Raw genomic sequence first — 13,079 nt, forward strand, 5'->3', positions numbered from 1 at the left:
GTGGAAATGATCTGGCATCAAAATAACAGTAGTTCCGCTCTTTCCTAACCTTGGCAAGCACTTAAGACTGCTCAACGGGCAGAGCCGAGCACTTCAGCAGCCCCACTGGTCCAGCGCTGGCTGCAAGGAGGACCACGCACGGCCCTGGCGCATCCTGTGCCCTTCGCTGTGGAGGTGCTGGGCCCTCAGGCTGCAGCCCCGTAAGAACCTGTGTCCAGTTCTTACCCACCCTCATTGGCTCATGTCTGCCAAGGATTCCACCAAGGCAGGCAGGCAGGCTATGGACCAAACACAGCCGAGATTTCAATTTACGCTCACGTTCCTTGAGAAAGGGCTCTGTCCACAAGAGGGTCCTGCCTGGTTAGGGACCCTGGTCCCGCAGGGGGCTGTATATGGGGCGGAGGCCTTCCCAGGAACCACCTGATCATCCTGTTTCCAGAAGAGACAAGTGGCCGCCTGGCCACTGAGCTCCTCTGAGGAGGCTGTGCTATTACATCAAATGTCATGAGAGGCCAGAAGAAATGACTGGTTCTGAGGACACAGAAGATTGCAGGAATATATAATCTGCACAATGTAGGCAAAGGGCTTTTTTCCCCTTTTGCCTATATCTCTAGGTTTCCACCTCATAAACCATCTGTGTTTTTAAACTGTTAACACAGGAGTAAATACAGTGCCCTCTCTACCTGGGCACAACCCTGCATTTCACTGAGCAATAAACTCCACACCTGAAATGCCAAACAGAAAGAAGAGCTCACGGAAATGCAGAAGCCGCTCACAGAGCAGTCCCCTCAGAGCACCGCCTCGCAGACAAAGGCTGCTCAGGGCGGCTCCTCAGGCTGAATCACCTCACTTGTCTATTAACATGAATGCAGAGACTGTGCCTGCCTGCCTGCCTGCCGCACTAAATGCCATACCTCAAATATTTCTTCTCTTGATACCTCAATGCGGCAATGACCAGCTTGGGGTTGCTGAAGTGAAAGCTCGTGTCTGAGGACCTTCAGTTTCTGAACTAAATCTCTTTCGTATCTCTGGGCGGGAAGCTCCTCGTCTTCCACTGAGCCCTCGCTGGGCAGCGGCAGCGGCTGGCTGGGCTCCTTTAGTTGGCACTGGTGACTTGAGAAGAACAGAAGCATCAAAATCACTCCAAAAGCAGCGGCCAAGGGAGCTGCAAGCAATGCCCCCTACACCAAAGGGACCGAGAAGAGAGTTCGTTAAATAGAACTTCAAGTGGACATTTTCTTCTCTGATGACGTGGCTATGTAACAATTGCTGGTGGTCACCATTAGCCCAAATATAGGCCTAGGATACAATAAGGGAGCTACCCCACTTCTAAGCAACAGCTTAGCTCATACATTTTCATTGCTATAAATAAAAACAGCAATTGCTATCATTTATCATCTAGTATGTGTCCGAGACTGACCAACACACTGTTAGATGCACCTTGGTGGCTAGAATTAAATGGAGTTGACGTGAAACATTGAAAAACAGATTATAGTGGAGAGGGGCAATATGCATAAGAGCAAACAACTCAAGTGAAGTCTAATGGCAGCCAATCCTCATTTTCAGAACCAACAGATTATTAAGCCCACTCATTAAAAGCGAGATTCCAGTAATAGAAAAGGACTAGGACCAGCAGAAGGACAAAGTGACATTTCTCTTGTTCAAGTTTTGCTGCCAATGTCAGCTGCCAGTGAGAAGAGCCTCGTGGGCTCTGATGTCCTGAGAACACACCAAACCCGGAACACACGGCAGGAGCCGAGAGAACTCCCAATTCCAAGTCATCCAGGATGACAGGCACGGGACAAGGCTCAGCAAGTGGCATCCGTGACTGTGGCAGTCCTCCTACACTGTGACGGGCGGGCATTTTACTGCTTCTCACTTAAGAGCCACGCCTTTCATCACGGAGCTGCGTGTGACGCTTCGTTAATGCACCTGCCTAATACTGCCCACTCCGTGAATTTAATCTCAGCCACAGGCAGGAAGAGGGTGGCAACAGCAACAAGATATGGCTTCAGTGCGCTCACAGCTAACCTGAGAGTTTAACACATGCAACTGTCCACCAAATACTTATGTTTGCTTATGTGTCTTCTCCGCTAACAAACAATGCAGTAGGATAAATTAAAAAACATATTAGAAAACATGAATTGGTAAACGTCAGCAGTCAACAAGGACTGTGTAAAAGTTGTACTTACTTCATGATGTGGTGTAACCGTGGGTCTGTAAACTGGGTTGTTCGGTTATTATGATCTACAAAATATATTCTCCCAGAAACTGTACTTCTGACTTCCCAACCTGGTGGCAGTGGTCCAAGTTCATCACAATTCACACTGTTAAGGTCTCTATCAAAACGGAAGACACAGAGAGGTTTGTCCATCTGAGTATGGAGGCATGAAACTAACACTTCAGCAAGAGGAACCACAGGAGTCCCTTCCTTATCAATGCGGCCACGTCCCAGTTCTGCTAAGCGGGACAGTCATGGTGCTACTTACGCCAAACTCCCACCGAATCCAGGCTTCTGTGCTGCAAGTGGCAGCAAATCCAACAGATAACAAGGAAACTTCCAGAGCCTATAACCATGACAGGGAACGTGGCCTACCCAGGGAACATCACTTCTTATACCACAGAGGGCCACACGGTAGGAAGTATCTGAACGCTGCTGGAAAACTATCTGAACTCACAGGTTACAGTAAATGAAGTGCTCAAGGCCAGAAAGGCTGCTTCGTCAAAAAGCCCCCGACAACACAAGTTTTTAAAGCTGATAGGATGTATTAACACGCATCTGAACGCCCACAATTCTAACAGCGGCACCGGGAGAGGCATTCTCATTTTTTATTGGCTTCATTAAGTACCTGTTTCTAATCCAACCTCTTAATTATTTCAATACAATCCACAGTCAGGTGGGAACACAGCATTACTGACCAAGATGCTTTTCTAATTAGCACAAAAGCCTGACATTTCTTATACTGGGTACTGACAAGACACCTCATCCATTTGCAGGTAATATTTCCAATCTAATTATAGACACTGAATCAGAAATTTAACAGACTTGGAAAATCAAAGACAGGAAGCTTCTTCTCAGATGAAACAAATTATGAATAAAAAGGAAATGAGCATTACTAAAAATGTTATTTGGTAGTAATGCTATTCTAAAAAAAAAAGAAAAAAGAAAAAGGGGAGAAAAGCAAAGCAAAGAAGAAAAGAAACATAACTCTGTTATGGGGTAGGGTGGGGTGGGGCTCTCTCTGACCTGGGCTCAGATGTTTGGCCTTGTAGAAGGAATTCGTATAGTAAAGCTTCATCTCCCCCAGGAATGGTCCCCAAGGGACTGAGGCAATAGGGACAGTAAAGTAGAAGAGAGAAAGGGTAATAGTCTTTATATTTCCTTTTAATGCTTTATTATGGAAAATTTTAAGCATGTAAAAAAGTAGAGAAACCATAATGAATAGCCAACTTCAACAATTACCCAGTCGACCTATTTCAGATATACCCCTATATTCACCACCCCACTCCAATCATTTGAAGCCAAGTCCCAGGCATCCTATGATTTCATCCATTTTAATATTTTCAGTTAAAATGAGAGCACATCTTGAAGGGCTTATTGGCTTTCCAAGTCAGAGCACATTTGATTTAACCCAGGGGTGAGGCCTTTTTGGTTATGTGATCTGATTTCAAGGTCTACGATTGCTTTCTAAGGACCCTCGGTTCCGGCAGCTGCCGCCCAGGACCCCCTGGCAGACATCCTCTTTGAGCTGCCATTCTTCCAAGTTTACATCTTCAGCCTAAGGGCTCTCATCCAGCCAGGGGTCCCAGCAACTGCTGGAAAACTGCCTCTGGTGCGCATCTGAGAATCCTACCTTGGTATTCGGGGGTCGTGCCACGTGCTCACTCCGGTCTGTGTGTGCAAAAAGTAAACTTGCCCCTGCACTGTTGTTCTTTGTTCTGTGCAAGAAATCGGGGGATACAATCAGTTAAATTCAATTCCAAGGAGTTTTTTCAACCAGTCCTCTAAGCACAGAGTCTAAGCTTCTTTTCAACATTGTTTAAAATCACCCAGAAAAGGAATGAAGAGGGCAGTGGTGAACTTCTGCCGGACTTCCTCATGTCACCAGCCCTGTGTAAACGTTTGGGCCTTCTTCCCTTCCCCTTTCACACCTGGACAGGCGGTGCTCTCCTTCCTTGGTCAGCCCTGGACCAGCCCCTGTTTGTGTATCCACCACCCCAGGACTGACCTCACCTGATCTCTGTGACTTCCATTTGCTCTTACTGCCGGTAATGATGTGCCACATCCATACCACATTCCTCCTGCATTAGGCTCTCGGCTGTCAAACGATCCCTTTCCAATCCTATCCCATACTGTCCTTTCCACATTCCGATCAGAGCACTACAAATACCTCATCTACCACCACCATCCTGGTTTTCTTGGATATTCATTTGCCTGAAATTTTCACACAATTGCTGAACTGGGAGACTGGTACAGTGCTGACAAACTCATGATGAGCAAGATTTATCACCATCTTTTTCTGGTTACCCGTCTTACACCGACACAACCATCCCACAGCACAGCCCTGCCAACATCAGCAGCTGCGGCATGCACAAGTTACGCAAAAAGGTTTAAAAATTAAAGCTCTCTGAAACCTTGCAGATAATGCGCATAAAAGCGGGCGAATTCTCTCACCGTAGCCTTCGGGCAGTTCCGGGGACTGGTGGCCATGGGGGCGGTTCTGAGGCGTCTGGAGGGACCCTCGGAGCTCGGGATTTCGAAGCCGCTGTGCCTGAAGCCTTTGATCTTGACTTGGGGATTCCCCAAACCTGCAGTTCCCTCCACCAGCAGCAGCACCGGTACTATCTGTGTAAGGGGCGGGTTCCTCCATGAAGCAGCTGAGTGGCCTTCCAGGCCCGGAGTCTTCATACACGGTTCTGAAAGGGGGCAGAGCACAGCGCGCATGGGCACACAGTCGAGGAAAGAGCCTGAAAACTCAACGCGGTGCTCTTATATCCATTTATTTTGCTTTACTTGAGCAATATACAGTGTCCCAAGTGCTCAGTTTCATACAATTCATCCTGTCCTAGTTACACAGAAAGACTTTCATAGAAACAAGTAGCTAAAGGGAGCCACAGGTAAAGTGCCATCCAAGCCACTTGCGGGTTTCATCCTCGGGTAAAGGTAGGGATTGGAAAAATCAACCTTGGACATGAAATGAGATTTGATTTTTCTTAATTTAAAGTCAAATCCAAACACTCCATTTCCCTTTCTATTTTCCTCTATCATAAAACTCCTGGCTACATAAAATACCACAGTGACTTTAAGTACTCTTTAACATAGATCTCCGCCCCGGATAATTTTGAAGACAATTTACCTTGATAGGCCATTTTCTCTTATAAGCAAGTACTTTTAGAAAAACATTTTACATTGAAAAATTTAAAATATATTCACAACTCGGGAGACGACCCTCCGGACTTCTCCCTCTGCCTTGTGGCTGCCCTTCCTCTCCACTGGATTAGTCTGAAGCCAATCCCAACAACTTCCTATTCACCCTTAAATATCTCACACATACCTCTAGAAGATAAAGACTTTTTCCATTATCATGACTAAAAAATGTACATTAATTTTTAAAAATATCATCAAATACAGTCAGTGTTCAATTTTTCCAGTCAATTGTCTCCTTCAGGATCCAAGCGAGGTCCACACATTGCATTTAGTAGGGATGCGTTTAAGTCTTTTATTATTAATTTATAGGTTCTCTTCCTTTTTTTGTGAGTATTTTCCCAGCATGTATCTGTGAAGACACTGGGCTGTGTCTTCTACCCGCTACTGAGAACCCCCCTTCCAGATGGTGCTGGTTGCATTCCCTTGGGAGTCCCCTCGATTTCCAAGAGGTACGTCAATGCCAGATTACCTCTCTTTTGCGATGTCGCTAACAACTATTAATAATTATCAACCAGCTTCATTAATTCATTGGCAATTGCAAAATTGTGATAGCGACCAATGAGAGTTTTCAGGGTATTTAAAAGAAAAGTATTTTAGGGTTCTTTTTTCTCTTCCTGTGTCATTATGAACACATACTGTTCATTTTTAACATATTTGATGTGTTCCAATCCATTAGTTATAATTCTTACTGATGCTCAAACTGTTCCATCTTTGGCCAGTGGGAACCTCTTTAAATTGGATCCTGAGTCTTTTGGGCACAACCCCACTAGTCTTTACAGCTTACTTTATAAACAAGGAAACTGGGTGCCAATTTTATCCCAAAGTTCTTTCCTGTGTCTCAAGCATTCAGCACAACGAAAGATGTGAAGGACACTTTCATATAGAGCGAGAGCCTAAGGCAGCAGAGAAGTCAGCAGGCATTGCCATGGTGATACGTACCCTTCATTTTCTAACAGTCCTCTGCAGTCTACCACAGACCCTCCAGTGCCTATTCTGTCTCGTGTCTGTAAACTGACTAAAACAGAAGAGAACGTCGTGCATTAAAATCCAGTGGTTTTATACAATTGTAATACAGTGAGCCGTTGCGGATGCATAATTTATGCACAATATTATTTTCTAAAAGCGAGGCATGTGCATATACAAAGACACATATATTCTTATGCCTTCAAGCAAGAGGTATTTTATTCCAGTAGCTGCATACCACCATACACTGCCTGGAACATTCCTTAAAATGTGGAGCAGAAAGAGGTACTGTGTTTCTCGTGCTCTCCATAAACATAACAGAACACAATATTCACTTCCTCTAAGTTACCTTATCCTTTAAGGAGATTTTGACATGTTTAATAAGGACACAGAAAGCACTTTTAGTATTTGTAAAGTCTAGATGCATCCAAATATGTATTCTCAGTGGCTACTATGAACAACAAAGACAATTATAAAGCTGCTCCCAGCTATTCATTTCCTGCTGGCACATCTCTCCACAAAGAAAAGAAGAAATCAGAAACAGGAAAGCATTCAGTGAGAATTTTTTCACTTTGATAGTTTTAGGATCTATACCCACTGTTCATTTACCTTGGGTCAAGTCTACACAAGGCAATACCTAAAAGGTTTGGGGTCACTCTGGTATGCTGCTGAAATACTACATTTTCTTTGATTCCTTGTAATGCATACAATCAGCAAACACAGAAGATCACAGTTACCCTAAAATGCTGATAAAAAATGGATAATATGATGAGCTACTTAACAGATAAATCGCTTCCAAGAGAATACTGCCAGTCAACACTTTGTAACATTAGCACATTTTATTTGTTCAGTCTAAATAATTCAATCCTCTATAACTCTATCAAATCATATTACATGGAAGTCTTCAGAAATCATCTTTGCTTTTTACATATTTGATGGGTTTTCCTGAAGAAACTATTTCTCAACTATTGCATTATGTGGCCACCGTTCTTAACTACCTCTGGATAATATAATGACAAATTAATTATCCATAATGGGATGATTAAAATGACATTTAAAATTATAACCCTAAATATTTTTGTACCTTAGTGATTTTAACTCAACTTTGAATGATAGGTTGAAGAGATAAATTAGATAAAATAATCAAAACTACACAAGATGAAACTTTTTAGTGCTGAAGAGATGGCCCCTGTAAGAGATGGTCCTTCGAAGTATGTCACCATGCCAGTGCCTGTATGTGTTTCCTCAGTGATGGAGAGTTGAATGTTAAGTTGAGCAAAAGCATCTCTTTATACAGATGAGAAAGTTCTTACCCACTATTTGGCCACGAACTGCATCAGTATCTGAGGGATTTAGTTTGCATAGATCCAAACGCTGGTCTGCAAACAAACAATTCAAAACTTAACCCAGCGAAATGTTAACTAGGGAGGAAGGCAGGAATTCTGTATTCAGTATTAAAAAAAAAAAAAAGATGCCTCATAAGCCTTCTTCAGTTGCATGAAGAGGCAGAAAAGCATTAGTTTCTTACATCCAGTATCTTTTAATCTGCTGATGGCATTGGAGAGCAGCCGCACACAGCCCAGGAAGCCAGCTCCCTGCTTCTTGTGAATTTTCTTGTGGTTCCACACGCTGATGGTTATAGAATCAGTTTTCCCAACATATCTAAAAACAACATGCAAACTCACTTTTAATTGTATTTCTGAATTATGATATAGCCCACTGAGATTTTATCTGATTGACTTGTTAGCACAGAAGAATCCTTTAAAAATAATATTGGTTCTATATTCCACATGTGGCAGGCACTCAATAAATATAGGTCTAGTAATCTCAATGGGCTGGGAAAAGAACTACAACAGTTATGTAAGAAGCAAATATAGATAACCACATAAAGTTATAATCTTATGACAGATTTATCATATATATTTATTTAAAATTCTCATCTGAGGATGTGTTGAGAGAGAGAGAGAAAGAAAGAGAGAGAGAGAGAGAGAGAGAGAGAGAGAGAGAGAGAGAGAGAGAGAGAAACATCAATTGGTTGCCTCGTGTTCCAGTCCCAACTGAGAATCGAACCTATAACCTAGGTATGTGCCTTGACTGGGAATTGAATCCAAAACATTTTGGTGTATAGGACAACACTCTAACCAACTGAGCCACCAGGCTGGGGTGAGATTTATTATATTTTCTTAGGTCCAAAGGACAATGACATATTTATAAGTTCCTACTAGTGTTAGGCTTACTATTGAACACTAGTTTGCAATAGAGGACTACCTATAAACCCATAGATCCATCTAAAGATCACTAATGGGTACTAACTCAGACATTATCCCCCCACTTACTCTCAGTGCAAGTTAACCAAAGAGGGGAGCTTTCAGGACAAGAATTGACAACCACTTTCCAGGCCACTTATGGCACCTCAGTATCACTGAAAGTGAGCTTTAGAATCCAGTTATTAAAAATTTCATCCAAACCCAGTATAATTTGTGTTAATAAAAAAACAATAATCATTCAGTATTACTTTGATAAAAATTTCTTAGCAAGAACATGAAAACATAAGTGCATATAAAATAGTGGTTTTCAAAGTGCAATCCATTTTTTAAAAAAATATATTTTATTGATTTTTTTACAGAGAGGAAGGGAGAGAGATAGAGAGTTAGAAACATCGATGAGAGAGAAACATCGATCAGCTGCCTCCCGCACATCTCCTAGTGGGGATGTGCCCGCAACCCAGGTACATGCCCTTGACCAGAATCAAACCTGGGACCTTTCAGTCCGCAGGCCGATGCTCTATCCACTGAGCCAAACTGGTTTCAGCAGAGTGCAATCCATTTTATGAACAAATATAAGAAGTTGTTTGATGGTACATAGGTTTATATACATCCCATCATACCAAACTATATTTTCTCTTACAGAAAATGTATTTGAACTAAAAAGCAGAATTAAAAAAAATAAACAGAAATATATATAATATGTATTTGCATAATAGATAAATATAATAATAATGTATTTTTAAAATAAAAATTCTAAACCCAGGTTTAGGGTTTCACTGAAAAAGTATATAGAGGACCCGAACTATGCTCTTTTTTTCTGCTAGAATGGCCAGTTGGTTGAAAAGTCACAGAAGATCACAGTTACAGAAGCAAACCATAAAAATCTATAAAAATGTCAAATGCAAGAACTTCCAAGTACATGAACTCTAAAATGAGGCAGTATTAATTTGGCCATACTTTTTTTTTTTTTTTTTTAATCAATAACAAGTTATAAATCCCTTAAAAAAAGAAAAAAAAAGAAAAAGAAATGCTTCTCTTAAAAGCTAGATACCTACTTTCCTGCTGCTCCCAAATGGCTTACAGAATATTCAACTCACAGATCATAGTGCTGGTTCCACTTTGGGTCCAATGTGTTTTTCACAGTGTCCGTTGAGTGGCACTGCCCAGATCCATCCACAACAATCTTTGCAAAGGGGTCGGGGAGTCCTGGAGAAGAGGGGACAGCCACAGATCAATCAGTGTAACATTAGAACATAGTCTTACAGGTTAACGGGAGCTTCGAATCCTCTAATTTGGTAAAGAAGATCACATTAGTCGATTTTATTCTCTACTTTAAGGTCAGTTTTGATCTGTTTAGCTTTCTAAGAATGGCAACCCAGGATGACATCACACCCAGATTTTTAGAGGCTAGGGGAAAAAAAACACCCCACCCTATTAAAAATAGGCTTAAATTCAAATTTCCATTTTTGATGATCACTAAGGGGGGCTAATTCAATGAAGGAAAAGATATCTATAATTAATTGTACTTATACTTTCTAAAAAGTAATACTTAGAAATCTTGTTTACTGACTGTCAACTTTAACTCTGGAAGCAAGAACTCAGCGAGTCCTAAATGAATCAGACAGGTTTATAAGACCAGAGAGGCGGCAAGGGAAAGGCTTTAGAGCCAGACCTGGATGGAGCCAGCGCTCTGGAAGATTCCCAGCCACTTGAATAAAGCCTGTGAGCCTAGGTTTCTTCATCTTTAAAGTGTGAATAACACTACTTAAGAACTGAGCAGTGTCCTTGTGAGGATCAGGAAAAAAGAGAAGAATTTTAAGCTGCAGGCACCTACTTTATAGTAGGTGAATTTCTTGAGTTAAGGGGTGAGTCTTTCTTTAGAAAAGGATCCTCTATTTTTCATAATTCCTTTAATTACAAGGCTTTTAGAATATGATGTAATTTATAAAATTTGACTAACAACTTTACTTAATCCCGGCTATTTTATAGAAAAATGTCTCATCTGTATTTGAGCTGAGAACACTTTGTTCAGCAGAAAGTAATGTATTAATGGGTGGAAAGACAGAGAAAATAGGGTGTGGCTGAAATAGGGGACGAGAGAGTTTTTCTTGTATGAGTTATAAATTCTGTGCCTTGGAGCCGACTCTCTCTGTGTTGTAGTCAACTGGGAAATGAAGTTTGTCAGACCATGGCTTTCTATCCAGTAAGGGCAGGATTTTTAGGAGAATACACCCAGTGTTTTTAACAAGTTTAACATTTCAGAAATATGTGAAAAATATTAATATTGTAAGAGAGCAAAAATGGGTGTTTACTTACTGAAGAAGTCTTTCTTTGCAAGGTTCTTGGCACATAATACTAAAAACAAACAAAAAATGCTAGGGTTAGCATTTATGGACAAGATTTTCATCATAGCTGGTTGCTATGGACTAAACTGCCCCCAGACCCCGCCAATTCCTAGGTCGAAGCCCTACCCACAATGTAATGGCATTGGATATGGGGCTTTGGGAGGTGCTTAGGTTTCGATGAGGTCATGAGATTAGGGCTCTAATAATGGGATCAGTGTCTCTATAAGAAGGGACCACAGAGTTTGCTCTCCATGTGAGGGTACAGCAAGAAGGTGATGTCTATAAGCCAGGGAGAAGCCCCTCACCAAAAACCAATTCTGCTGGCACCTTAATCTTAGGCTTTTCCAGTCTCCAGAACCATGAGAAATAAATGTTTATTGTTTAAGCCATCTAGTCTATGGTATTTTGTTATAGCAGCCCAAACTGACTGAGACAATAGTCTATATCAGCTGTGGGCAAACTACGGCCCGCGGGCTGGATCCGGCCCGTTTGAAATGAATAAAACTATTGAAAAAAAAGACCGTACCCTTTTATGTAATGATGTTTACTTTGAATTTATATTAGTTCACACAAACACTCCATCCATGCTTTTGTTCCGGCCCTCCAGTCCAGTTTAAGAACCCATTGTGGCCCTCGAGTCAAAAACTTTGCCCACCCCTGGTCTATATAGACAATGAAAAAAAAGATTCTAAAAATTATCTTTGCCAACGATTGCCTTTCAAATTTAATACTACATTAAACAACAACAAAAAAACACCTGTCAAGTAACTAAAAAGTGTTTTCTCGCCCAGCTGGCATGTCTCAGTGGTTGAGCATCGACCTATGAACCAGGAAGTCATGGTTCAATTACCAGTCAGGGCACATGCCCGGGTTGCAGGCTCAATCCCCAGTGGGGGGAGTGAGGGCGCCAGCCCATTAATGATTCTCTCTCATCATTTCTTTCTCTCTCTCCCTCTCCCTCCCTCTCTGAAATAAATAATAATAAAATAATTTAAAAAGTGTTTAAGTTATCAACTTAAAAAGGAAATCAACTATAATAAATAAAATGTTTTAGTTTGAATTTCTTAAAATCTTACTTAAACACATACAGATTTATCAATATGCTCTTATAACTGCTCAAGGTCACATAAATACCTTTTTAGCTACTATTAAAAACAAAAGAAATTGTGCATTTCTGATATTCTGATAAATAATACAATTTTGTAAGTGTAAACTTCAGTATGTTGGAGAATAGAAAGGGTAGAGTAATAAAAAACATGGTGTTGTAAAAAACAAACAACAAAACGTATGTTAAGAATTTAGCAAACTGTTGGCACATAGAATGCAATAAATGCTATTGTTGTTATCTTATTAATTAGGTGGTATCAATTACTATTAAGAAATTTTGACACCAGATCAGTTACATGATTAAAGCTACTATTGCAAGGGAATATACACTGATGTCCCTTTTACATTGCTTCACAAATTTTGCTATTTTTAAAATCTTCACCCAAGGATATGCTTATTGATTTTAGAGAGAGGAAGAGAGAAAGAGAGAGAAAGAGAGAGAGAGAGAGAGAGAGAGAGAGAGAGAGAGAGAGAGAGAAACATCAATTGTTGCCTCTTGTACATCCCTGAACTTGCAACCTAGGTATGTGCTCTGACCAGGAATCGAACCCGCAACCTTTCGGTGTATGGGACAATGCTCTAATCAACTGAGCCACACTGGCCAGGGCAATTTTGCTAATTTTAAAGAATACAGTGTTTTGCTTTGAACTTATAATTATATTATTTAAAAAATATATTCATATAATACATATATTCTACAAACTTTTCACTTACTATATTTTTATATAACAGGTTTATCAAGATATAATATACAATTTATCCATTTAATGTATATACAATATAATTTAGTGGTTTTTAGTATACTTATAGGTTTGTACAACCATCACCACAATCAATTTTAGAACATTTTCATCATCCCCTAAAGAAATCCCATACCCATCTATTAGCAGCCACTTTTCATTCAACCTCAAATCTCGCCAGTCCAAGGCAATCACTAATCTACGAGGTCTCTGTAGATTTGCCTATTCT

General features: G+C 40.8%; 1 protein-coding gene across 3 annotated transcripts in view; it reads right to left on the bottom strand.

Annotated features, from left to right (window-relative positions):
- SMURF1 (SMAD specific E3 ubiquitin protein ligase 1) overlaps positions 1-13,079 on the bottom strand; it is an 86,097-nt gene that overhangs the window by 18,687 nt on the left and 54,331 nt on the right. For 2 of the 3 annotated variants that reach the window (XM_081092132.1, XM_081092131.1), the window contains exons 2-10: positions 10,975-11,013; positions 9,756-9,864; positions 7,920-8,053; positions 7,705-7,770; positions 6,368-6,443; positions 4,676-4,917; positions 3,855-3,939; positions 2,193-2,339; positions 915-1,113 (exon numbers count right to left, since the gene is read on the bottom strand). In XM_081092132.1, the coding sequence (XP_080948258.1) occupies positions 915-1,113; positions 2,193-2,339; positions 3,855-3,939; positions 4,676-4,917; positions 6,368-6,443; positions 7,705-7,770; positions 7,920-8,053; positions 9,756-9,864; positions 10,975-11,013 (1,097 nt within the window). Of the gene's footprint in view, positions 1-914; positions 1,114-2,192; positions 2,340-3,247; positions 3,326-3,854; positions 3,940-4,675; positions 4,918-6,367; positions 6,444-7,704; positions 7,771-7,919; positions 8,054-9,755; positions 9,865-10,974; positions 11,014-13,079 lie in introns of all 3 variants that reach the window. The other variant, XM_081092133.1, reaches the window with a different exon arrangement.

Source organism: Myotis nattereri (genome assembly GCF_964212035.1).
Source record: "Myotis nattereri genome assembly, chromosome: 5".
Classification (NCBI taxonomy): Eukaryota; Metazoa; Chordata; class Mammalia; order Chiroptera; family Vespertilionidae; genus Myotis; species Myotis nattereri.